The sequence below is a fragment of the Lontra canadensis genome, unplaced genomic scaffold, assembly GCF_010015895.1.
Source record: "Lontra canadensis isolate GAN:19392208 unplaced genomic scaffold, GSC_riverotter_1.0 scaffold72, whole genome shotgun sequence".
NCBI lineage: Eukaryota > Metazoa > Chordata > Mammalia > Carnivora > Mustelidae > Lontra > Lontra canadensis.
This window is the reverse complement of record NW_022631066.1, coordinates 8,910,565-8,936,783: the sequence shown is the minus strand read 5'-3', so window position 1 is coordinate 8,936,783 and position 26,219 is coordinate 8,910,565. Positions and strand designations below refer to the sequence as shown.

The 26,219-nt window shown below is 36.4% G+C and overlaps 1 protein-coding gene across 5 annotated transcripts in view; it reads right to left on the bottom strand.

Annotated features, from left to right (window-relative positions):
* The window catches only part of MINDY3 (MINDY lysine 48 deubiquitinase 3), an 84,348-nt gene that overhangs the window by 7,055 nt on the left and 51,074 nt on the right, over positions 1-26,219 (bottom strand). For all 5 annotated transcript variants that reach the window (XM_032880911.1, XM_032880912.1, XM_032880913.1 and 2 more), the window contains 2 exons: positions 16,387-16,459; positions 816-888 (listed from right to left, as the gene is read on the bottom strand). In XM_032880911.1, coding sequence (XP_032736802.1) covers positions 816-888; positions 16,387-16,459 — 146 coding nt within the window. The remainder of the gene's footprint in view (positions 1-815; positions 889-16,386; positions 16,460-26,219) is intronic.

Below are 26,219 nucleotides of genomic sequence, written 5' to 3'. Positions count from 1 at the left end.
CTAGGAATAGATAAATTAATTCAGATGTGAGCAATTTGAAAATGTGTTTCATACTCTCAAAGAAAATGTAACAAGCTATCTAAAAACAGTTTTATATATCAAGTTCTAAAAACTGTGTGTACTTAAATGTTTGATGGTGCTTTTGCAAGCTCTAATTTGCTCATTGTCAGATAACTTTCAGACCGAAAATTAAAAACTACAGAAGGAAAAGTTAGTATAGATCATAGGTGATCTTTGTATTTTCATATTTGAGCAAAAGATGTATCCCCTTAAGAAAAGAGATTGTCATCGATACCAAAAAGCACACATTTATGAAAAGTTAGAGATGTATCAATGTACAAAGTATAAAAAGAGGACATTTAGCAATACTGAAAACTATATTCTGTAACATACCGGGATTGCTTACAAAGGTTTTAGGTCAATTTAATGATATACAATGTGCAATGTCTTCAATCAAATGTCTTTAAGACCAAGTCCGAAGCTTGCCGGTCCTTTAAGTGAGACGACTAGCAATATGGACATTATAGATAACTGTCATTACTTTCAGATATGCACAGAGTTTTAAAAATGGAGAAGGTTTTATAGTGAGAAAAAACAATAGGAAAAGCGTGGGGAAAAGGTCATTTTAAGTATGTTGAGTCTGCTATAAATACTGATACTATAAATACTGATTTCTCCTTACATCTTTGCTTTATATTAAGAACTAAGCTTCCTATACTCAGGTTTAGATTTTTTAAAAAGGCAAAACTGTGTCATGTTTTAAATGTGATAGACTCTTTCTGAGTCAGTTAAACAACACTTCCTATTTTGCTTACTATTCAGGATCAGAAACAAGGTCCAATGCTTTCATCACATCTTCTAGAAGTGAATCAGGTATGAATCCATTATCTGGGGGGAAAAATAGCATTAGCATCTTGAGTAAGAGTTTGCTTTAAGAAATGCTAGGAGAAAAGTCATGTGAGAGGCAACTGTGCCTATTATTAGATACTCTCCGACTTTTCTGGGCACAGAGGCAATGATTTATTTTTCTAATCAAAAAATTCCACATGACTTGTACCTGAGAATTCCCAGGAAACTTAAAAGTGAAATTACTCCTTAAAGAAGGTTATAAATGTCAAAGATAAAAGTATCTTTCTATTTAAAGTTATCGTAATTATTTAGTAATTAGGTATGTCTGAATAAAAATATGAACCTTTAAATTCCCTTTAAGAAAGCCAATTAAAATAAGTCTTTACCAACAAATTCCTTTAATTACAATGTCAGTTATAATGTCATTCTTTTTGAAAGAATGTTAATGATATGCTGCTCTAAGACCAAGAGCTATCCCTATAACAGACTTCATTTAAGTAAAAGCCATACACTTAAAGGGAAAAATTCAAAAGTTGAGATTCAGGACAGAAACAAACGGTTGATGAAGATGAGTTTATGGAAAGTATTCCTTTTCTTGGGCTTGCTGAGGAAATAGCATTGGGAAAGGGCCCAAACTCGGATGATGCAATAGCACATGACACACAAAGAAGGCGTGTAGGGGCATTTGAAATCACAGTTTTAACAAGCAAGTTCATTCCCTTAAATGTGCAGTGTCTGTGTTTCTCTACCCATTTACTCATTCCAGGAGACTATTTCAGCTTTAAATCAACTTTCCACACAATATCCTTTTCGGGAATTAGATATTTAAAAACAAAGTCTTGTCATGGAGAACAAGATGTACAAAAGGCCCACTTCTATCATACTCCAGAATACAGTGTAGTGGTTCTTTCAGGATGTGGCATATACTCTTTCAGAAAGGGAAGAAAGAAGTTAAGATTTTATGGTCTGAAACCTCTTAAGCAGATGCTTAGCCATTTGAAGAAAAATTGACCTTGACTAAAAGACAAAGAATCATTTAGGATATATAGATATAGATATAAATATAGATATAGGTACCTATATCTATATATTTTTTTAAAAAGATTTTACTTATTTATTTGACAGAGAGAGAGCACACACAAGCAGGGAGAGCAGTAGAGGGAGAAGCAGGCTCCCTGCTGAGCAGGGAGTCCAGTGCAGGACTTGATCCCAGGACCCCGAGATCATGCCCTGAGCCGAAGGTAGACACTTAACTGAGTCACCCGGGGCCCCCTTATTTAGGATAAGTAAAAATGTATAATTTTTAAAAGTGAAGGCTTAATTCCCAGTTTTCAAATTACCAGTAATCTGAGGTATAGAGAGTAAAGAACTTGTTTGAAGGTAAGTGTAAAAATATTCAAGCTTTGTAAGCTTAAATTTGATCAGTTTAAAAGGTAGAAAACGCATCTGTTTAGCTAAGTCACAGCTAAAACCTTAGCATTCAAAATGTAAAACAGGCTTTACTTGGCCACTAGTTGAAAGGGACAATTCTCTCCATAGGTTTCCTTGTTTTTTGGGCTAGGTGTATATCCACCTGATTAACAGTCCGTATTACAATGTTCCTAAGGAACCCTGAATGGTGGGCAGTCTTATCGCTTCTTAACGTAATTAGAGACTAAGCCAGGAGCTAACTGGCCCCATAAAGTAGGCAAACAAAAACTGGGACAACAAACAACCTTCTTCACTCAAACACGATTAACCTCAAGCATACATAGTCCAACATATTTTTAAGATACCTATGAGTATCTTAATCACACACATTCTTGAGAACAACAGTAACTACCAGTCCAGTGATTCTACATTTAGGGCATACGGTATTTTAAAGCTAGACTATAATTTTCATAATTCACTGAAGACTTTTATTATACCCCCGATTAGAAGGGGTGATTTGGACAATTGCTTACCTTTTTAAAACCTTTATTTTGATGTTACTTTATTCTTGAATTCATACCAAATAAAGTATCTGGCAAAATTTTTAGAAAAAGAAATGCTTAAGTCTGAAAGCAGATGAAGCTTAGGACATCTAGTATTTAGGCACCGACTTCCTGAGAGACGATGGAAGTAGATGCTGCAATGATAAGCCCTTGGTACCAACAACAGAGGAAAGACCGGCAAGAACCATTTGCTGACCAGTCACACCAGACCACAGCTCTAGACCTTGAATGCACGGGTAACGGGAGGAGGAGAGGACAAGAGAGTGCACCAGCTGTGATCTTAAGCAGGTAACATGTAAGTGTTCTGGTATGGTTAAATTGTGTTTAAAACACTTGAAAAGGGAAAAAGCTGTGTGTTTAGAAGAAAAAGAAGCTTTAACTTAACAGACTGTAAAAAGTGTCAAGTGGCTGAGAGGAGGAATAACTCAATGTAAAAAAGCACTGATGAAGGAGAGCGCAAGTGACAGTTAAGGGAGTCATTTCCCAAGAAGCTTCACCATTTGCACCAAATCCTGATTTCTGTTCTGAAAGACAAGGGAAGAAAAGGGAAAGCCTGGTCACTAGTTAAACTGTGCTGCAGGAGGAAAGCAAATCCCAGAATTAACAGAGAAAGCAGGAGACAACTTGTGAGAAGATGGAGGACGGGGGGCTGGAGGGGAACACGTTAGCTCTTAGGACTGTAACATTTTCAAACCACTGTAGGTGTGAGAGAGTCAAGTTTTTTGGGAATACAAAATAAAACGGAGATCTAAAAGTAAATTAATGCCAGTTTTAGTCAAATAATAAATTTTCTTTTACTAAATGATGTATTATACTTTACCTAACCTTATTATTAAAAATTTAATAACACATAGCTGCAATGTAATATAACCGGTAGAAAAAAGTACGCAACCTTTGTTCCCAGGCAAGGGAACGAAAAGGGTCCCCCGGCTTTTTTCCATATCTTTGTCAACACTTATTTTTTGCGTTTTTGATACCAGATAACTCTGACTGATGTGAGGTGACAGCTCATCATGATTTTAGGATATCATCATGAAGTTCGGACCTTGTCATGTTTCAGCGTTCCTTGGCCTTTGCCTTCATATTACTACTGGCTTGCTCGTCTGGCTCCCCAGTAGATGGGAGCGCCTGAGGAGGAAGGGCTGCCTGACACATGGCTGCCCAACAAGCAGTGTTATGTCTGACTGTTCAAGCTAGCCCGAACTTCAAGTTTCAACAAGGTACTCTGTTCAGGCACCATAGTTCAACCAAAAACACTGTGTAAGCACTTGAAAAATCAGAAAGAAAGGAGAAATTAATTTACAGGTTGGCCTGCAAAACCCCCTGTATTATGTGATAGAAAAGCTACAAAACATGGAGCAGAAGGAGGGCGGGGACGACACGGGTCGGGGTAGGTGGGGGTGGCAGGAGGGAAGCAGCAAGGGAACAGAGGAGAAAATGGCACCATTAAGAGGAATAGAGAGGACTGAACTGAACAAAAGGAATTTCTAGAGAATGCCTAAGGAATGATGAATAGGAAACAACCTCCAAGTCAAATTATTCTCAAGGCTACATAAATGCACACTAGAGTCAGAGTCACTGTATCTCAGAAACATAAGGGAATAGCATTTAAATGAGCTTAAATAGGCTAGCTTTAAATAGGCTTAAATTTTAGATTTGAAGTTCATACCTCATGATCCCCTTCACCCATTTCATGCCCCTCCAACGTCCTCTCATTTGGCCACCAGCAATCTGCTCTCCATGAGTCTGTTTCTCTTGTCACCCTTGTTGTTGTTGTATTGTTGGCTTGTTCCTTTGTTTTTTAGATTCCACATCTAAGTAAAATCATATGGTATTTTCCTTTGTCTGGCTTATTTCACTTAGCCTTATACCCTTTGGATCCATGTTGTTGTAAATGACAAGATCTCATTCTTTTTTATGGCTGAGTAATATTCCTGTATATATACCACATTTTAATCCATTCTTCTATAGACACTTGGATTGCTTCCATTATCTTGACTATTGTAAATAATGCTGCAGTAAACATAGGGGTGTCTATGTCTTTCTAAATCAATACTTTTTCTCGTAAATATCCAGAAATGGAATTACTGTGTCATGTAATACTTGTATTTTTAGTTTTTTCTGGAAATTCCATACTGCTGTCCACAATGCACCAGCCTATATTACCACTCCCACTGCATGAGGGTACCCCCCTTTTTTCCCCCCATATCCTTGTCAACACTTATTTCTTGCATTTTTGATACCAGATAATTCTGACCGATGTGAGGTGATATCTCATGATTTCAAGTTGCATTTCCTAAATTTCCATTTCCACTAATGTGATGTTGAGCATCTTTTCATCTGTATGTTGGCCATCTGTAGGTCTTTTTTGGACAATGTGTATAGAAGTGTTCTGCCCATTTTAAAATTGGATGATGTGCTTTTCTGATGTCGAATTGTAAGAATTCTTTATATATTTTGGATAATACTCCCTTATCAGATATATCATTTGCAAATACTTTCTCTCATTCAGGGTTGGCCTTTTTGTTTTGCTGGTTTCCTCTGCTGTGCAAAAGCCTTTTAGTTTGATGTAGATGCAATAGTTTTTGTTTTTGTTTCCCTTGAGGAGACAGATCCAGAAAAATATCGCTAAGGTTGATATCCAAATTACTGCCTATGTAGGTTTTCTGAGGGTTCATTTTTAGGAGTTTATGGTTTCAGGTCTCATATTTAAGTCTTTAATCCATTTTGCGTTTTTGTGTAGGGTTTAAGAAAGTCGTCCACTTTTCCCAGCACCATTTTAGAGATTGTCTTTTTCTTATCGTATATTCCTGCCTCCTTTGTCATAGTTTAATTGACCATATAAGCATGGGTTTATTTCTGGGCTCTCTATCCTGTTCCATTGGTACAGACCAATGCCATATCATACTGTTTGGATTATTATATAAAATCTAGAACTGTATTACCTCCAAGTTTGTTCATTTTCTCAAGCTTGCTGTGGCTTTTGAGGTTAATATGTACTTTAGGATGTTTTTTCTTCAAGTTGTATGAAAGCCACTATTGCTATTTTGATAGGGATTTCACTGAATACACTGTAGACTGCTTGGGGTGATATCAATAATTTTAACAATATTACTTCTCCCAATTCAAGAGCCTGGTTTATCTTTCCATTTATTTGTGTTTTCTTCAATCTCTTTCAATGTTTTGTAATTTTTAGAGAACAGGTCTTTTGTCTTCTTGGTTAGATTTATTACTAGGTATTTTATTCTGTTTGATAGAATGGTAAATGGCATGGTTTCTTTCATTTCCCTTCTTGTTAATTATTAGTGTATAGAAACACAACAGATTTGTATATTGATTTTGTATCCAATTCTTTTCATAATTTTCTTCTAGTTGTGGCCTTTTTCCACTTAAAATAGTCCCTTGAACATTTCTTGTAAGATTTTAGTGGTGAGGAACCCCTTCATCTCCTCTTTAATTCTTAACGATAGCCTAGCTGGGTTGAGTATTCTTGGCTCTAAGTTTTTTTTTTTTTTTTTTTGTCTTTCTTTCAGCACTTGAACATTAGCTACTCCCTCTGGCCTGCAAAGTTTCTGCTGAAAAAATTAGCTGATAATCTTATAGGGTTTCCCTTGTATGCTTTTCCTCTTGTTGCTTCTAAGATTCTCTTTACTATTTTCTTGGTGTGGATCTTGGTTTTCCAGGGGATCATCTTGTTTGGGGATCTCTGTGTTTTATGGACCTGGATGTATGTTTCCCTCTCCATATTAGGTAAATTTTCAGCTGTTAATTCTTCAAATAGGTTTCCCCACCTTGTTTCTCTCCTTCTGGGACCCCTACAATGAGAATGTTATTATGGTTGATATGTTGCTGAGGTCTCCTAACCCATCCTCACTTTTTAATTTTCTCTTTGCTATTCAGCATTGTTGCTTTTTATTACTATTTTCTAGACTGCTGACCCATTCTTTTGATTTCCTCTGGTGTATTGTTCACTTTAGTTGCCATTTCTTCTGTGGCTGGTTATTTTTTATAATTTCTATCTCTTTGAGGAAGTGCTCACAGATTTCATCCACTGTGTCTTTATGACCATTATTTTGAATTCTTTATCGGGTAGACTGCTTATCTCCCTTATGTTAGCCCTTTTTCTTCCCCTGTAGTTTTGTCTTGTTTTTTTTTTTTTTTTTTCATTTGGGACATAGTCTTCTTCTCCGCAATTCTGCATGGGAGTCCCATAAGGAAAAAACAGAACTGAAAACTTTGGGAAGAGAGAGGGGACATCTAAGTACATGAAGCTCAAAGGTCCTGAAAGCTCTTCTTCACCAAGACATATTACTGTAATCAAGCTCTCAAAAATCAAAGACAGAATTTTGAAAGCAGCAACAGAAGAAAAGACTCATCATATACAATGGAATCTCAATCAGGCTATAGGCAGCTTTTTCAGCAGAAAACTTGTAGGCCCAAAGAGCAAGTGCTCAAAAGAAATACTTTCTCTCTCCTTTCTGAATGACAATTTTGCTGGGTAATCATATTCTCAGACAGACAAAAGCTGAGGTAGTTTATTTCCATGTACCTACACTATAAGAAATACTGAGGTTTTTAAAGCTGAAATCAAAGGACACTAAATTAGTAACATTAAAATATAAAATTCACTGGTAAAGGTGAATATACAGTCAAATTCAAAATTCTCTACTGAAGTGTAATAGAAGACTGTTTATGTCAAACACCTCAAGGAACTAGAAAGAAAATAATAAAGGAATAATAATCAGAGTGGAAACAAATGAAATAGAGGCTAAACAGAAAAGTATCAATGAAGAGCTGTTCTTTTTTTTTTTAAGAGAACTGAGACCTTTAATTAGATGTACCAAGAAAATAAAAGATGACTCAGAATCAAAGACATGACACCTGATACCACATAAATACAAATGATCAGAGACTATTAACTAGACAGAAGAAATGGACAAATTCCTAGAAATCTGTAACAGACCAATTGTGAATAAGGAAACTATCACTAATCAAAAAGTCTGTCAAGAAACAAAAGTCCAGGACCTGCTGGCTTCACTGGTGAATTCTAAATATGTTAGAAGAATACATACCAATTCTTCTCAAACTCTTCTAAAAGTAGAAGAGACATGAATATTCCCAAATGCTTTCAGGAAGCCATGATTATCCTGATAGCCAAACTAGACAAAAATGGCACAAGAAAGGAAAATTGTAGGCCAATATCCCTGATAAACACAGATGCAAAAATCTTCAACAAAGTATTAGCAAATAAAATTCAACAATACATTAAAGGTATCATATATCACAATCAAGTGTGTTATTCCAGGGATATGAGGAAGGTCTGACATCCACAACTCAGTATACCCTGTTAACAGCATGAAGGCTAAAATAAATCATATGATCATCTCAACAGACGTAGAAAAATCCTTTAACAAAATTGAACATCAATTCATGATTCAAACTCTCAACATAGCAGATATAAAGGGAACTACCTCGACATAATAAAGGCCATGTTTGACAAGCCTACAGCTACTATAACACTCAATAGTGAAAAGCTGAAACCCTTTTCTCCAAGGTAAGGAACAAAGGTGTCCACTCTCACCATTTTTATTCAACATAGTATTAGAAGTCCTAACCAAGCAGTTAGGCAAGAAAAAGAAAAGTCATCCAAACTGGGAAGGATGAAGTCAAACTGTCACTATGTGCAGAGAACATGACATTCTATATAGAAAACCCTAAATACTCTACCAAAAAATGGCTTAACAAATTCAGTGAGGTTGCAGAATACAAAAAAAAAAAATCCGTTGCATTTCTATACACTAATAATTAAGAAAACAATTCCATTTACTACTGTATCAAGAAGAATATAATTTAATAAGGAAGCTGTAACACTTTAATGAAAAGAAAGTGAAGATACAAATAAAAAGCTACTCTGTGCTTATGGTTTGGAAGGATTAATACGGTTAGAATGTCCGTACTACCCAAAGCACCCTACACATTTGATGCAATCCCTATTAAAATACCAATGGTATATTTCACAGAACTAGAATGAACATTTCTAAAATTTATATGGAACCACAAAGGCCCCAAATACCCAAAGCAATCCCGAGCAAGAACAAAGCTGGAGGCATCACACTTCCTGATAGGAAAGTACATTACAAAGTTACAGTAATCAAAACAGTATGGTATTAGCATAAAAACAGACACATAATGGCACAGAACAGAGATGTAAATCCACAAGTGGCCAATTAATTTACAACAAAGTAATCTACAACAAGGAAAGGACAGTATGTCTCTTCTATGAATGGCATTAGGAAATCTGGAGAGCTATATGCAAAAGAATGAAACTGGACCACTGTCTTACACCATACATAAAAACTTAATCCATTTATTACTTGAGTATCAGAAAACATGAAAGTCCTATTATGAAACATAGGTGGTAAGCTCTAGGACATGTCTTGGCTATGACTTCTGGAATTTAACACCAAAAGCAAAGGCACCAAAAGTAAAAATACATAAAACTAAAAAGCTACAGAGCAAAGGAAACAATGAAATGAAAAGGTAACCTACCAAATGGGAGAAAATATTCGCAAATAATACATCTGATATGGGGTCAATATCCAAAATATATGAACAACCCCCTACAACTCAAGAGCAAAACCCCCTAACATTAATCTGATTAAAATATGGGTAGAGGATCTGGATAGACATTTATCTGAAGTAGATACACAAATGGCCAACAGGTATATGAACAGGTACTCAACATCACTAGCCATCAGGTAAATGCAAATTGAAGCCATAATGCAATATTACCTTTTACATGTGTTGAATAGCTATTATCAAAAAACAAGAAATAACCAGTGTTGGCAAGGATACAGAGAAAAAGGAACATTTATGCACTGTTGATGGGAATAAAAAATGGTGCAGCTGCTCTGGAAAATAGCATGGACGTTCCTTAAAAAATTAAAAACCTAACTCGAAAAGATATATGCGCCTCCATGTTCACTGCAGCATTATTTATAACACCTGAAATATGGAAGCCACCTAAGTGTCCATCAATGGCTGAATGGGAAAAAAATTACACAATATAGAATATCACTCATCAATAAAAAAGGAAATCTTGCCATTTTCTACAACATGATGGAAGGTGAGGGTATTATGCAAAGTGAAATACATCAGACAAATGCCCTGTGATTTCTGTTATGTGTGGAATCGAAAAACAAAACTTGACTCATGGATAAAGAGACTGATTGCTTCGGCGGGGGGGGGGGGGGGGGTTGGTGGTAGGGGACAGAGGAAGTACAGGTTGAAGGGCATCAAATGTGTAGATTTCCAAGTTATAACTTCTAGGAATGTCATGTGCTGCAGGTTGATTGCAGGTAATACTGTATTGTATATTTGAAAGATGCTCAAGGCATAGACCTTAAAACTTCTCACCACAAGAAAAAAACCTAAGTATGGTGATGGATGTTAACCTGACTTACTGTGATCATTTCACAATATACATACTCATTATGTTGTACAGCTGAAACTGTTTTATGTCAATTATACCTCAATGAACAAACAGAACATTCTCATTCTGTAATGGTGTGTAAATCACTGAACTCTAACATATAAGAGGCAAAAGTGTTAAAAATAATTATGGCTACAATATGTTAATGAATATACAGTATAAAGAGATGTATACTGGGACATCAAAATAAATTATGGGTAGGGCACATAAATGGGCAGAACTTTCTGATGTAATTGAAGTTAAACGGTTATCAGCTTAAAATGGATGGCTATAAGACATATGACGAAGGCCTCACAGTAATCACAGAGCAAAAACCTGTAATAAACGATGAAGAATCAAAACATACTGCTATAAAATCAAGTCACAAAGATAGCAAGAGAAACAGGAACTATATAACTGTAGTTGGAAAGCAACTAAGAAAATAGCAATAGTAAGTCCTTACCTATCAAAATACTACTCTAAATGGTTTACATTCTCCAATTAAAAGAGTGGCTTCATGGATAAAAAAAACTAAACCCAACCAAATGCTGCCTACAAAAGACTCACTTAATCTTGAAGGACTCTCAAGAATCAAAAAAAAGATTTTCCAAGTAAATGGAAGCCAAAGAGAACAGGGATAACTATACTTATATCAGATGAAATAGACTTCAAGTAAAAAACTAACAGGAGAAAAGGTCACAATATAATGATAAAGGGATCAATTCCTCAGGAAGATATAACAATTATAAACCTTTATGTACCATATATTGGAGCACCTCAATATATTAAACACAAACACTTATTAACAGATGGGGGAGAATTTTAGACAGCAATGAAATAATAGTAGAGGAGTTCAATACCCCACTTTTAACAACAAACAGATGATCAATGTAGAAAATCAGTACAGAAACAATGAACTTAAATGACACTTTAGACATATACACAACATTCCATTCAACAGCAGCAGAAGGCATATTCTTTTTTTTTCTCATCTTGCTTTTTTATCATTTTTTTAAAATTTATTTTCAGCATAACAGTATTCATTGTTTTTGTCCCACACCCAGTGCTCCATGCAATCCGTGCCCTCTTTAATACCCACCACCTGGTTCCCCCAACCTCCCTCCCCCCCACCTCTTCAAACCCTTCAGATTGTTTTTCAGAGTCCATAGTCTCTCATTGTTCACCTCCCCTTCCAATTTCCCTCAACTCCCTTCTCCTAACTCCCCATGTCCTCCATGCTATTTGTTATGCTCCACAAATAAGTGAAACCATATGATAATTGACTCTCTCTGCTTGACTTATTTCACTCAGCATAAACTCATTCCAGTCCTGTCCATGTTGCTACAAAAGTTGGGTATTCATCCTTTCTGATGGAGGCATAATACTCCATAGTGTATATGGACCACATCTTCCTCATCCATTCGTCCGTTGAGGGGCATCTTGGTTCCTTCCACAGTTTGGCAACCGTGGCCATTGCTGCTATAAACATTGGGGTACAGATGGCCCTTCTTTTCACTACATCTGTATCAGCCACAGCAACTTCTTTCAAGATATGTCTCCAAAGGCAAAGGAAACAAAAGCCAAAATAAACTTTTGGGACTTCATCAAAATCAAAAGCTTCTGCACAGCAAAGGAAACAGTCAAGAAAACAAAGAGGCAACCCACGGAATGGGAGAAGATATTTGCAAATGACAGTACAGACAAAAGACTGATATCCAGGATCTATAAAGAGTCCTCAAACTCAACACACACAAAACAGATAATCATATCAAAAAATGGGCAGAAGATACGAACAGGCACTTCTCCACCGAAGACATACGAATGGCTATCAGACACATGAAAAAATGTTCATCATCACTAGCCATCAGGGAGATTCAGATTAAAACCACATTGAGATATCACCTTACACCAGTTAGAATGGCCAAAATTAGCAAGACAGGAAACAACAGGTGTTGGAGGGGATGTGGAGAAAGGGGAACCCTCTTGCACTGTTGGTGGGAATGCAAGTTGGTGCAGCCACTTTGGAGAACAGTGTGAAGATTCCTCAAGAAATTAAAAATAGAACTTCCCTATGACCCTGCAATTGCAGAAGGCATATTCTTAAGTGCGCATGAACATCCACGATAGATCACGTGATAGATCAAACAAATGTCTTAGCAAATTTAGGAAGGCTGAGATCATACCAGTGGTCTTTTCTGACCACCAGGGTATGAAACTAGAAATCAGTAACAAGGAAAATCTGGAATACATGGCTATTCAACAACATGCTCCGGAACAACCCATGGGTCAAAGAACTCAAAAGGAAAATCAAGGAATACAGTCAAATGAAAATGCAAGCACAACATATTAAGACCTATGAGATGCTGCAAAAGCAGTCCCCCCCGCCCCACAAGAGTTTGTTTATTTATTTGACAGACAGAGATCACAAGTAGGCAGAGAGGTAGGCAGAGAGAGGGGGGAAGCAGGCTCCCCGCAGAGCACAGAGCCCGATGCGGGGCTCGATCCTAGGACCCTGAGATCATGACCTGAGCTGAAGGCAGAGGCTTTAACCCACTGAGCCACCCAGGTGCCCTCAAAAGCAGTTTTAAGAGAAGTATAAGAAAGATCTCAAATAACTTCATATTATACCTCAAGAAATTAGAAAACAAAGACAAACTAAGGCCACAGCAGAAATAAGGAAATAACAAAGATCAAAATGGAAATAAATGAAATAGAGACCAGAAAACCAATAGGAAAGATCAAGGAAACTAACAACTTGGTTTTGAAAAACTAGACAAGCTTCTAGCTATATACACCAAGAAAAGAGAGGGCTCAAAATCAGAAATGAAAGAGGAAACATTACAACTGATGCCACAGAAACACTATCAGAATACTATGAACAATCATACACCAACAAATTAGACCACCTAGAAGAAGTGAATTAATTTCTAGAAATATATAAACTACCAAGACAGAATCATGAAAACACAGATAATCCGAACAGATCCGGAACAAAGAGGAGACTGACAAAGTAACCCAAAACCTCTTAACAAACAAAACTGCAGAAACAGATATTTTCACTGGTGAATCTACCAAATGCTTAAAGAATTAATGCCAGTTCCTCTCAAACTGTACCAAAAAAACTCAAGGTGAAGGTACACTCCTCAACCATATTAATGAGACCAGTATTTTCTGAGACTGAGGCCAGATTAGGGCACTACAAGAAAACTACAGGTTAATATCCCTGACGAATACAGATGCAAAAAGTTATCAATAAAAATATTAATAACCAAACCCAACAGCACATTAAAAAGATCATACACTATGATCAAGCAGGATTTATTCCAGGGATGCAAAGATGGTTCGACATACAGAAATCAGTAAGTGTGGTATATGTCACAGTAATAAAATGAAATAAAATATGATCATTCTTAATATGCAGAAAAAGCATTTGGCATAATTGAAACTCTTTCATGAGAAAAACACTCAAAATTTTATATAGAAGTGATGTTCCTTAGTGTAATAAGGGGTACAGATGACAAACCTATAATATCATACTCAACGATGGAAAAAAAATTCCTTTCCTCTAAGATCAGAAAAGAAGACAGGAATGCCTGTCATTTCTTGTTAACACAGTACTGAAAGTCCTAGCCTTTGCAACTGGGTAAGAAAAAGAAAAGGCATTCATACAGATGACATGATCTTATATTTATAAAACCCTAAAGACTCCTTGAAACCACTGTTAGAACTAATAAATGGTTTTAGTATATATGCAGGATACAAAAATCAATATACTGATACCAGCTGCATTTCTATACACCAATGAACTATCTGGAAGAGAAATTAAGCAAGCAATCCCATTTTACAATCGCACTGGAACAATGAAATATTCAGGAATAAGTTTAACCAAAGAGATGTAAGACCTATACAACCAAAACCAGACATTGATGAGAGATCAAAGATGACACGTAATGGAAAGATACCATCAAAGATATACTTGGATTGGAAGAATACTGTGAAAATGTCCATAGTTCCCAAAGTGATCTATAGATTCAATGCAATTCCTATCAACATTCCAAAGAAATTTTTCACAGATAGAAAAAATTTATTTGGAACCACAGAAGACTGAATAGCCAAAGCAATCCTGAGAAAGAGAAATAAAGCCAAAGGTGTCATACTACCTGATTTTCAACCTGTATTACACAGCTATAATAAAAGTATGGTTCTGGCATAAAAACAGGGACAGAGACCAGTTTAGCGGAGTAGAGAGCCCAGCTATAACCCTACTCATATATGGTCAACTAATTTTTGATAAGGATGTGTCAAACATAACACTGAAGAAAGGACTGTCTCTTTAAGAAATGGTGTTGGAAAAACTGGGTATCTACACGAGATGGCTATGAAATGGAATGAAACTGGACCCCTTACAACACTCACAAAAATTCACTTGAAATGTATCAGAGACTTAAATGTAAGACCTGGAACTGTAAAACCACTCTAAGAAAACACAGGAAAAAAGATCCTCATCACTGGTCTTGGCAATGATTTCTCAGACAAGACACCAAAACAAACAAAACACCCCTAAGATAAAGAAGTGGGGTCATATTAAATTAAAGAGCCTCTGCACAGCAAAGGAAACAACAAACTGAAAAGGCAATCTACAAAATGGGAGAAAATCTTCCCAAACCTCTGATAACACCCCAAACACACTAGGAATTCATAGAATTCAACAGCAAAAAGCAAATAATACAATTAAAAAAGGGCAATGGGTCTGAAAAGACATTTTTCTAAAGACAATATACAAATAGCCAAAGGCATGTGAAATGATATTCAATATCACTAATCATTAAGAGAGTGCAAATCAGAACTAGAATGAGGCATCACTTCACACCTGTTAGGATGGCTTTTATCCAAAGGACACAAGATAAATGTTGATGAGTATGTGGAGAAAAGAGCAAGTATACACTGTTGACGAAAATATAAAATGGTACACCTATTAAACATATTCAAAAAATCCTCAAAAAATTGAAAACAGAACTACTATACGATGTAGAAATCCTACTAGTAGGTATTATCTGAAGGTATTGAAACCAATAGTTCGAAGAGGTACCTGCACTAGCTACCCCAGTCACTGCAGCATTATTTACAACAGACAAGATACGAAAACAATGCTACTGTCCATCAATGGGTAAAGATGATGTGGTTCATATCTCTATATATCCAATGTTATATTGATTAGCCATGATAATGAAGGAAATCCTACCTTCTGAAAAAACACAGATGGACCTCGAGGGTATTACACTAAGTGAAATAAGTCAGACAGATAAAAAGACATACTGTACATTGTCACTTATATGTGGAATCTAAAAAAGGTTGAATTTTAAAAAGTAGAGAGGAATGATGGTTACCAGGAGCTGGGGAGGTAGGCTAGCAGGGGAGGTGTTTAAGATGTTACTCGCAACTAGTAGATAAGTCCTGAAGAGCTAATGCACAGCATAACGATTATTTTTGTATTGTGTATATTGTATACAGTACAATATTTTGTACTATAAACTTCAAAGTTGCTGAGAGACTAGATCTTAACTGTTGTCACCACAGAAAAATGATAATTATGTGACATGACAGAGGTGTTAGCTAATGCTACTATACTTATCATTCTGCAATGTATAAATTATCAAAGCAACACTTTGTATACCTAAAATTTATAGAATATTGGTCAATTTTATTCAATTTTTAAGAAGGCATTCTGGAAGACTTATTTAATATTAATTTGAATAACAGAATAATTTGAATAACAAAGGAATAACTTTTCAAAAAGCTTGTTTAGAAGGTGCTATTTTCCTGTTTAACACAGATTATCAGAAGTCAAGATGCAGTAACCGTAACTTTGTTACCCCAAGAAACCTGCAAACCCTACACCATGTGAGAATTTGACAGTCATTAAGCATCCTTATTTGTTCCCATTTTCACACTTCTAATTTAAAATTTTGAAGAAATGCAACCCATTCAATAATCCAAAAATGCTTTTGAATAAAACTCAGGTATCAATCCATTTCAAATATATAAAGATATAAAACACTCAGCCATTGATAATAAAATAATAAAATCTTTTACCTTCTGGATCATAGGTTTGAAAAACTCTCCGCGCTTGCTCTGAAGGAGCCTCGGGAGCAACTAAAGCCATATCCTGAAAAGACAAAAAGCATGCTATCAACCAGACATGGTAATATCATGGCCTCACAAATAAACAGAACAAGTATGAGGCTAGGGTGAGGAAATCTGGAGTCAGAAGATTTTGAGTGATATTTCTATCATGTGTGTGACTAGCTAAGTCACAAACTCTCTGGGCCTTCACCACACATTTGAAAAATGGGAATAATACTGCAACCATAGGCAGTCGTCGTGAGCATGATACTGAAGCTTCATATAAAAACACTTGAGAAGTCTAATATTGAATAATTACTATAAAATGCAACCTGCAAAAAGTTAATGACATACTTTTGCTTTAATTATTGTTCAAATAAAAAAATAACTTACAAGATATCTAGTTTTCAAATATTTAAAAATGAAATCCAGAGATAGAGGATAGTAAATAATTACATAGAAATGCATTTGGTATTTATTACTTTAGTTAGTATATTATACCAATACCTAGCCACGAAATGTCTAGAAAGCAGATTTCTTTTTCCCATAAAATTCTCTATAGTAAGAGATAATTACATTATAGTAAGCAATTTTATGTAGTAAGCAATATTATAGTTTATCAAAAATGATCACAAAATTCAATGTTAGTTTAGACTCTTCACAAACCTTTGCTCCACATATTTAAACTGTTATGAAATTCTACCTTACTGACAGAAATCTAGGTTCTGGGCTGTAATTGTTTTCCTCTATTCCTGGCGTTGATCTGAGCCTTTGTCTCAAATTGTGGTCATTCACACAAACCTCATCAGAGAACAAGTTTCTAATTATCCCCTTTTACCTTCTTGAATCCTTTCTAACAAGTTATAGGATAAAATTGTTAAATACCATTTGAAATGCTGTTCCTCTGTGGAAATAAATTTTTATAGTTCACTTTTGTCCTAATCACCATACCACCCCCTCTTTACCTTGGAGATGAAAGAACAAAGTTTAAGAATCAATTAGTGTAGGTCTTTTCATGAGATAAGATACTTGAGTTTGTACGGGAATAGAAGTCAGATGGGAAAACAATAGATGCAAACCCTTACACATATTTCACGTATTAAAATAAAGTAAAAAAGTGCTGTTTTATAACATAGTAAGATTTGGGAATGTACAATTCTTTCGCATTTACTATCCCTTGATACCAACTTTTAGGATCTCCTTTCTCTGCATTTTCAATACTACTTTGAAAATGTATGTCATGTGGCATGTTTTCATCTGGCCTTTCAATCACCTTCTGATTTTATGATTCAGTCCTTCACTGATGGATAATTGGATAATGTCTAATCTTTTGCTGTGAAAAACACTGCTGCACCAAAGAAACCCGAACATGTAATTTCATACATGCAGTTTTATCGGTAGGACAGAGCACCAGAGCAGGATTGCTGGGTCAAAGGAAGAATGCACTCCTAATTTGGGATGACAATGCGAGATTCTTGGGTAGTGTTTATTTAGCCTAATTTCTTAAAAACTCTTTCCTTTTTAGAATACATCACCAGTACAGCCTTAGCCCTACCATTCACTTTGTACTGACGCTAGGACTGCATGTCAGCTCTCTGATTCAGGGCGCAATTACTAACACTGGGACTATTATCATGATCCCCCTACCTGCTTTTATCACTTTCAACCGTAATTACAGAAGTTTCTCCATGTAGTTCACCATAGGTTTTAGTTTCCTTGACTACTTCCAACCCCACTTCTTTTCAATTCTTCCCTTTAGAATGGCTATTGGAATTTGGGGATTTGTCACTGAAATTCTGGATAAGTAGGTAGAGCTGCAGATGAGATTTTACCCAAGGGTAAACTTATACTGGCCCAAGAGGAGGATACATTCTTTCTATTAACCATCTGTTGCATTTTAACCTTTGTTATTAGTTAAGTGATGAGGAAAAACTTAAAACACCTGTTAAAACAGGACTTTGAATTTTCTAAATATAAATACGATTTAATAGCGGGGAAGGAAGTACTGTTTTTCTCAGTCACAAAAGAAAATCTTTTCACGGGAAGAGGTGCAGAGAATATGGTTGAAGCACTCCTTTAATACTCTTACAAAGTTAAATTTTGGGAAATTACTATTGAGCTAACAAAGAAGATTCCAGTTTTAACCACAGAAAAAGCTTTTATCAAATTCTCTGGCATTAAAGAGGTCAGAAAACGCAGGTGTGTCAAAAAATTGAAAGTGAATTACCTGATGCCTTATTTCCAAGTGCTATAAACAAAATGTACTATGCTAACATAGAGAAGACAAATTTAAGACTTACTGAAAAATGTTCACTGTGTATCTCTTGCCTCTGGTTATGAACACACAAAAAACTTAGGCTTTAGAAAATGTATTATTCTTGTTTGAAGAGGCTATATATGCTGGCCTGATCTAGATGATCGTTTGACGCGTGGGCACAACTCTCAGTGTACTCTGGTTTTAACAAATCTTCATTTGGAATAGGGGCTGGCACATTTTTTCTGTAATGGGCCAGAGAGTAAATAGGGCCACATGATCTCAGCAGCAAGACAATACAGTAATACATAAACAAACGAGCATGGATGTGTTCCAATAAATATTGTACGATATTTAAAACTGTAAAATTTACATATGGCTGACCCACAGAGAATATATTATTTCTCCAAGTGCACTGGCACTTATTCAACATCCTTCTGACACATCTGCGTGTACCTTAACAGGTTTTACAAAAAAGATTCTCTGGCTCTCAGCTCAAAGACAAAGAGGGTAGGGAATCCGATCTAGAAGGAATTAGCAGAGCCACAGGTGGGGGACTAGAACTGTGAGAAAAGCCTCAGTGAGGAAGGGAAATCAGACTTGATGGCAGAATGCATCTGATTGTGAACATGAGGGGTTAGGAGGTGATGGTTATATATCCCAGTAGAGCATACGGCATTCTCCTAATGTTGAGCACACTACCAACACTCCACGCCTGCCAACTGCAAGCTGCGCAGCAGGACCTGAGCACTGGAGGAGGCCAGGGCTGGAAAACCTACAAAGCAAGACACGGAAATGGAGGACAGCAGATTACTTCAAAAATGTCAGAATGGAGGATGGTAGGAAAGGAATTTAGACAGCTTCTTGGTTGAAGTTCAGAAGTGTGAAACAAGTACCTCAAAACACTGGATATGAGCAAACCACCCAGATGCAGACCACCTAAACAGAAATTCCTTTTCTCCTCCCAAAATACAACCAGTGGCACTGGTCAGGTTCCACATAATGAGCCCAGCAACTATAACAGTCATTACTAATAAAGTAAATTTTGTCATCAATGATTTTTTTTATCTTGTTTTGCTCCTTTTGTCTCAATGACACACTAATAGCTAATCTGTTAAACTCACTAGAAATTGTTTTTAATCATACCACTCATTTTAAGATGTGTTTATGCTAGAGGGAGGAAAAAGGAAAAGCCCTGCCCCCCACAATAATTTCCAATGAAAACATTCCAAAGGTCTATATCCACAAATCAAAGCCAGTACAGTCTTCCGACCTGATTATTTGCGGTTTTTGATTGTTTACATGCTTTTTAGATTATTAGAGAAAATGATCTTTTGTTAAAGCTTGTTTAAATTTATATGCTGTTTAAAGGTTTATGGATGAAATCTGGAAAAGTTATAAAACCACCTATTGCCATTAAAGTGTTCCATGCTGAACTTTTTTTTTTTTTTTTAAGATTTTATTTATTTATTTGACAGAGATCACAAGTAGGCAGAGAGGCCGGCAGAGAGAGAGGAGGAAGCAGGCTCCCTGCTAAGCAGAGAGCCCGATGCGGGGCTTGATCCCAGGACCCTGGGATCATGACCTGAGCCAAAGGCAGAGGCTTTAGCCCACTGAGCCACCCAGGCACCCCCATGCTGAACTCTTTTTAACTTCTAATTTGATTTAAAATGACAAATGCCAACACTAATTTTGGCCAATTTATTTAACTTAAACACTTCTGAACAAGATTCCTAATTTAAAGATCTTTAACAGTGGTGAATCTGGTAATATAATAAATGTCAAATATATTTCATACTTGCATAGCAAGTTTGAATGGGAAGAATTCATTCAACTGATAAAGTGTCCTTTATAATCTAAAGACAAAATATTTTAGTGAGTGATACAATTGCTGTATTTTCCTTGCTAAACATAAAAGATGAAGTCAGAGAACTCTCATGTAACAGCTGTAAAACTGTGAGGAAGAACGCGAGAACTCTACCCTTCAGATTTCCATTTCTAGGACTTCATATAGCAATAGTTTTTAGATTCTATATTTAATATATATTTTGCATACAACTACCCACACACCCACAACGTTTTGAATACTGGCTGGCAAGCCTGTGAAATGGTAAAGAAAGACCTAGGCTGTGTGTATGTATGTATATGGTCACAATCTAACGGAAGAGAGAAAAATATGCTAATATACACTTATGTTGATGAACAGTATTAAAATTAAGGAATTACCTAAAATAAAATCCAAACCATACATTAATCCCTGCCCCATCCTCAGAAAACCACTGAGTTATAGTTTCCAAAGATGTAATTCCAAGTTATCCAAGTCAACAAGGCTAGCTGTAAGCATTTTCTTTTCTTCATCACTATCTTTATTAAGTAGAACAAAATTTCCACATGTATTGCATCGAAAACTCTTTTAGGTACCTCCTCTGGGAAGAGATATTAAACCTAATAGTTAAATATTTAAATATTGTTTTCATTATTTAAACTCTGATTTACCATCAAAATTATTTTTGCTCTAAACGTAGTTCTCTTTGTTAAATATAATAATCCAATGCTTTTATCAGAGGAATATTAGAACAATTTCTATTTAGCCAATTTACCGGCCAACAGGGATTGCTAAACAATATAGCTTTTAAAATTATCTAGCCTCAACCAACTTTCCTTAACTGGCAAACTGCTATAGAAGAGAAGGGGGAAAAGAAAGCCACGCTGTAATGGGACTATCTAATATCCTAAGTCATGAAACAAGTATCTCTTTTTCATGCAGTTCTGCCTGCACTATTACTATAATTATTCGCTGTTCGCCATAAACCTTTTAAAATGTTGTAACACGAGCTATCCTTCTAAACACCTACTGAAATAAAAGACAGGCCTGTGTTCAGTTTGTTGGCTAGGTATAAGTAGCTCATTACTGAAAAAAGGTCTTTACAGTTTATTCACTATACCTTTCATCATTATCAAGATAAATCTCCTAAGTAATCAAAGAACCTCAGAGTTTTACCTAACTTCAGGAATGACCACACGTATATGTTACATTTTAGCTCACAGGCAACATTACCTAGTGCCATGAAGAGCCCTTCAAAAGAAAAAAGTTAGCTGGTACATAATTTCCCTTTAAACTTTAATGTTTCATTTTAAAATCACTTGATGTTTCATACTGATTTTAAAACTCACTATACTTCTGGAAATATTTTGGGAATCACTAAGAAACAGATTTCAAATCAATTACCAAGTACATAATATTCTTCAGTGCCACTGTTAGAAACAATTCAGGTGATGCCACGTCATCTGAAAGTAGCTAGGGCAGTGGACTTTTTCCTTATTCTTCCATTTCTTCTCCCCAAATGTGCAAAAGCCCCCGGCTCTCTCCACAACAGCCCACTGCTATGTAGTGCTGATTTGTGTTGCATTAGCAGAGAAGTCAGAGGAGGAACAGAAAGAAAAGCCCTTCAAGGCTCTTTCTCCAAAAAACCAAACTCTAAATGTACAAGTAGAAATAAGGCAGGAGGAGGAAGTCATACAGGCATGAGTAGAATCACGACTATTATTAATACTAATGAATGGCTTCTTTTTCTCCCAATTATCATAATTATACAACTCACCTTAATAATCCTACCAGTCTTTCTCAACTGGTTTCTGCCAGAGAATTCATCCCTAAGGCCTCAGGCATCCACTCTGAATAATGACTCTGCTGGATATCTATAAGCATTTTCTGTGTTCTCTTGCTTATGTGAAGAACCAGGTGGAGAAAAGTGGTTAGCCTTTTAACTACTGAATTTCATTAAGAGAACAGCTCACCTAAGCCATCCCTCTCTCAGCACATCAATACCTACATAATTCAAGAAAACGGATTTTCTGACTTCTTTAAATGGTTAGTTAATATTTAATGATCACCTGGATAAAAATCAGAAAATTCCTCCTTATTTCTAAGTAGAGACTTTGTATCATTTGAATCATTTTAAACTCTGTTACATCATGTGGACACAATGTAACTTATGGCGCTAGATGATATTGTTGTTCTCAATTTCTTGTGCCTCCCTGCTTTGTAAGAGCATTATTTATCATGGCCTGTGGCTATGGGCTTGTGAAGTACCTCTGTGGGACAGGTCTACTTTCTACCCTCACTGATGTCAGGTTTGGCCAGGTGACTTCTTTCGGTCAGAGCAGTACAAGCAAAAGTGACATTCTGCTAGCTCCTAAAAGCTTCCAGGGCCACCTGTGGCTTTGCCAGTGTCTCTCTTTTCCCTTTACCAGGAGAATCGCACCTTCTGACAGGCTGCTCCTTCACTCCAGATCTTAGAAGAAGGTACATGGAACACACCTGCAGCCACCATGTAAATTAAGAGAGAAATAAGCTCTGGTGTGTGTTTGAGGAGAAAGGGTATGGTGGGAGTAGTGTACTCAGTATAGGCAAATACAGGGTACACTGTCTATAGACAATTTAAATATAACAAAACTCACCTTGTTGAAATGCTTCTATGATCACCAACGCATGCATGCAAATCTAGACAATTCTAGTGGTCAAATATGCCTCCTGCCTGGGGTGGACTGCTCTCACAGCCTCCTTGAATATGGAATAAATCACTGAGATTTCAGGGTCACTACTTCAGGAAACTGGCAAAGGGAATTAAAACCTCATATTCTGGCTGGGGCTTTATTTTGTTTGTGCCATGTATATTTGCTCTTCCTGTTCATAGCTGGCCTACCTTTTCCTCTTGTCTTTCCCTTCATGTTTGCCCTCTGACATCGATTATAATATAAGCCGCATAAAGGGGAATCTCCACATATACAGACCTTCTATGATTCATATGAAAATGAATGTCTACAAGAATTACACTGCAGGCCACACACCACTATGTAATTTAAGCCTGACAGGCTTGCATTAGTGTCAATGCAAAGTGAGCGACAGCCCAGACTGTACCACCCCGCACCCCGCCACCCACAAATCCTTTCTTTTATATTAAACAGGGTTTGACTATGAAAAATAGTCACAATATTCAAATTTCTAATACTTGCTTTATGGAAAAGTTCTTGTTCATTATGAAGGTTATTCAATTTCCTTGCACGTGCTTTACACTCATGCCTTGGAAATTCATGTTAAGCATTCCATATCAAGCTAAGCATGTAGACATTATAGAACAAAAATGGTTTGGGAATAAAGGATTATTCCAGCTAGTCCTATATCTGATCCCAACCTTCGTGTCCTTCTTAATCTTTTGGCACAACCAGGATGGTGTAGCCATACAGAATGAACTACTAGTTCCCAAATATAGCGTGGACCATCACATCCCACCATCTCTTCTCTTTTTGCTTCATCTTTTCTCCAAGTCTCGAATACAGCCCTCATTTCATATTAAGTCAAAAACTTAACATGTCCTTTACATTCAAGTATCATATCCTGTGCACCCACCTCTCCCCTCTTCCAGTCTCTATTCCATCCTGGTGTAATTATTTGTTTTTTTGTTATCCTAAGGAACAGAAATAGTGAAAAGCTACGGAGTCAGAAGATTAGAGTTTGAATCCTGGCTTTGGCGCTAATATGTAACTTTGGAGAGGTTATTTTTCACTGGCCCCAGGCCATTAGATGTAGATGAGAAATGGTACTTACCTCACAGGGTTACCTGTGGATTAAATCAGGACTGCATGCGAGATGGTTAGCATAATGCCTGACACCGGCACCACTCAGTAAATGCAAACAGAAAATTACTACACTGCATCATTCATCTATGCATTTCAATAGGACTTAGGACAATGCCTAATGTTAGCTATAATAGGTACTATGGGAAAAACAGGTAAAGTGCAGTTAACATCAGTGATCACAAGAAGGTAGAGAGAGAAGAAATTTTAGGAGCAGCAAGGGAGTAAGAGAAGCAGGAGTCAAAACAAGAAAGATGTCAAGGCTAGAACATGAACAATGAGCAGGATTTTGATCACATTCTGGGCAGAGGGTAACACAGATAAAAGTACAGAAAAATAAAACCACAAACTTCTTAACACTATCATACATTAAATACATGATGTAAGACCTTTTGCTCCATTCTGCTATCCAATGTATTGACTGCAATTATTTCCATCAATGACACACAGACACCTAGAGACGTCGACCTATCAAACGCTGATTCTCATTAACACTCATATAGACTTTACTCATGACAGAACACCTGTAGGCCTTTTTATCAACAACATATTACCTTTGGAAGATTGTATAACTCTACTGTAACAAAAAACTCTTAGACACAAATTGCAAGGGAAAGAGGGATGGCCTTTAGACAGCAGGCTGACATGACTGACATGATGCACAAAGAGAAAAAGCAAAATCCTAAAAATTGTAAAAACCAGACACAGAAACAGCTGCTTAAAGGCATTCAGAGTAGTATGAAAGACAACGTAAGAGCAATTTGTCACTTGTTGAACGAGGCAAGAATATTTATAATACATTTTGAAAGATCTCTGATAAAAACAGCCAAAAATAAATGCTTTACTAAGACCACACAAATCCTTGGCATAACCCTACAGAGAGCTGATGGGGGGTAGCTCCAAAGTGTGCTAAGCAGTTAGCAAACAGCTTATGGTTAAAAAATCCACGGTTTTTCAACAATTTAAAAACTGAAAATAGTTAATTTATATAGACTTCTACCCAAACATTCCAAGTCATTCAAATACCAGATGCTATTCTTACATTAGAGAAAAGGTGTTAAAAGCATACATGCCAAGTTATGACTTTAATTATGAAAATAAATAATTCAGGTCTCAAATCCATTTCCTCTCTGTAGTAGAGAAGGCATGGCACTGAAACATAAACACAAACTCATAAATTTACTTAAGATAAATGGATGGGGCGACTAACTGCATTAATATAGCAAAACCCAAACTGCAACATTCTACATGTTAGAATGCTACACGTTACAGAAGATCTGACTGTGAATTTACCCGCCTTCCAAGTTCCACAACTTTGACCCAACAGGAAAGATACACAGAGGCTGAATTTTCTTTATAAGAAAGTCTCTGAAGCATTGTTTCACTTTTTCTTAAAACTGTGTTTATAACATGTAGAGAAACGTATGTTAATAGTCAAGGAGGGCTGTCCAGTTTTTAAACTCCTAAAAACAGAAACCTAACACTTAACGTTACACCCAAGGATGAACAAACAAAAGGAGGCTGCCCTGGAGAAAGAATTCTGACTGACTCCCAGTAGCAGACAGCACAGCAAGAGCGCTCGGCTCACGCAGGAACAGTGCCATGTTTTGTTCCTCCTTTGCATTCAATTTCTTTCTGTATTCTGAGTTTCAATGGTCATGTGTTTTCATGGGTTCTTACCTAAAAGGAAAACTGCTTTTGTCACACAAAAGGTCAAAGGTGATGCTCTGCACATACACATAGAGTCTTTTTTATAACCATAAAAGAGAACAAAAAGGGATGTAAAACTCATCTCTCCAACTTCAAAAGACAGCAAGAAATGGATTACAAGGGCAATTAGTCACTGATCTTCCAAAGATGAAACTAGATGTTAGATAGGTGGGTTCCAGCCATCTTTATATTAAACCACCAG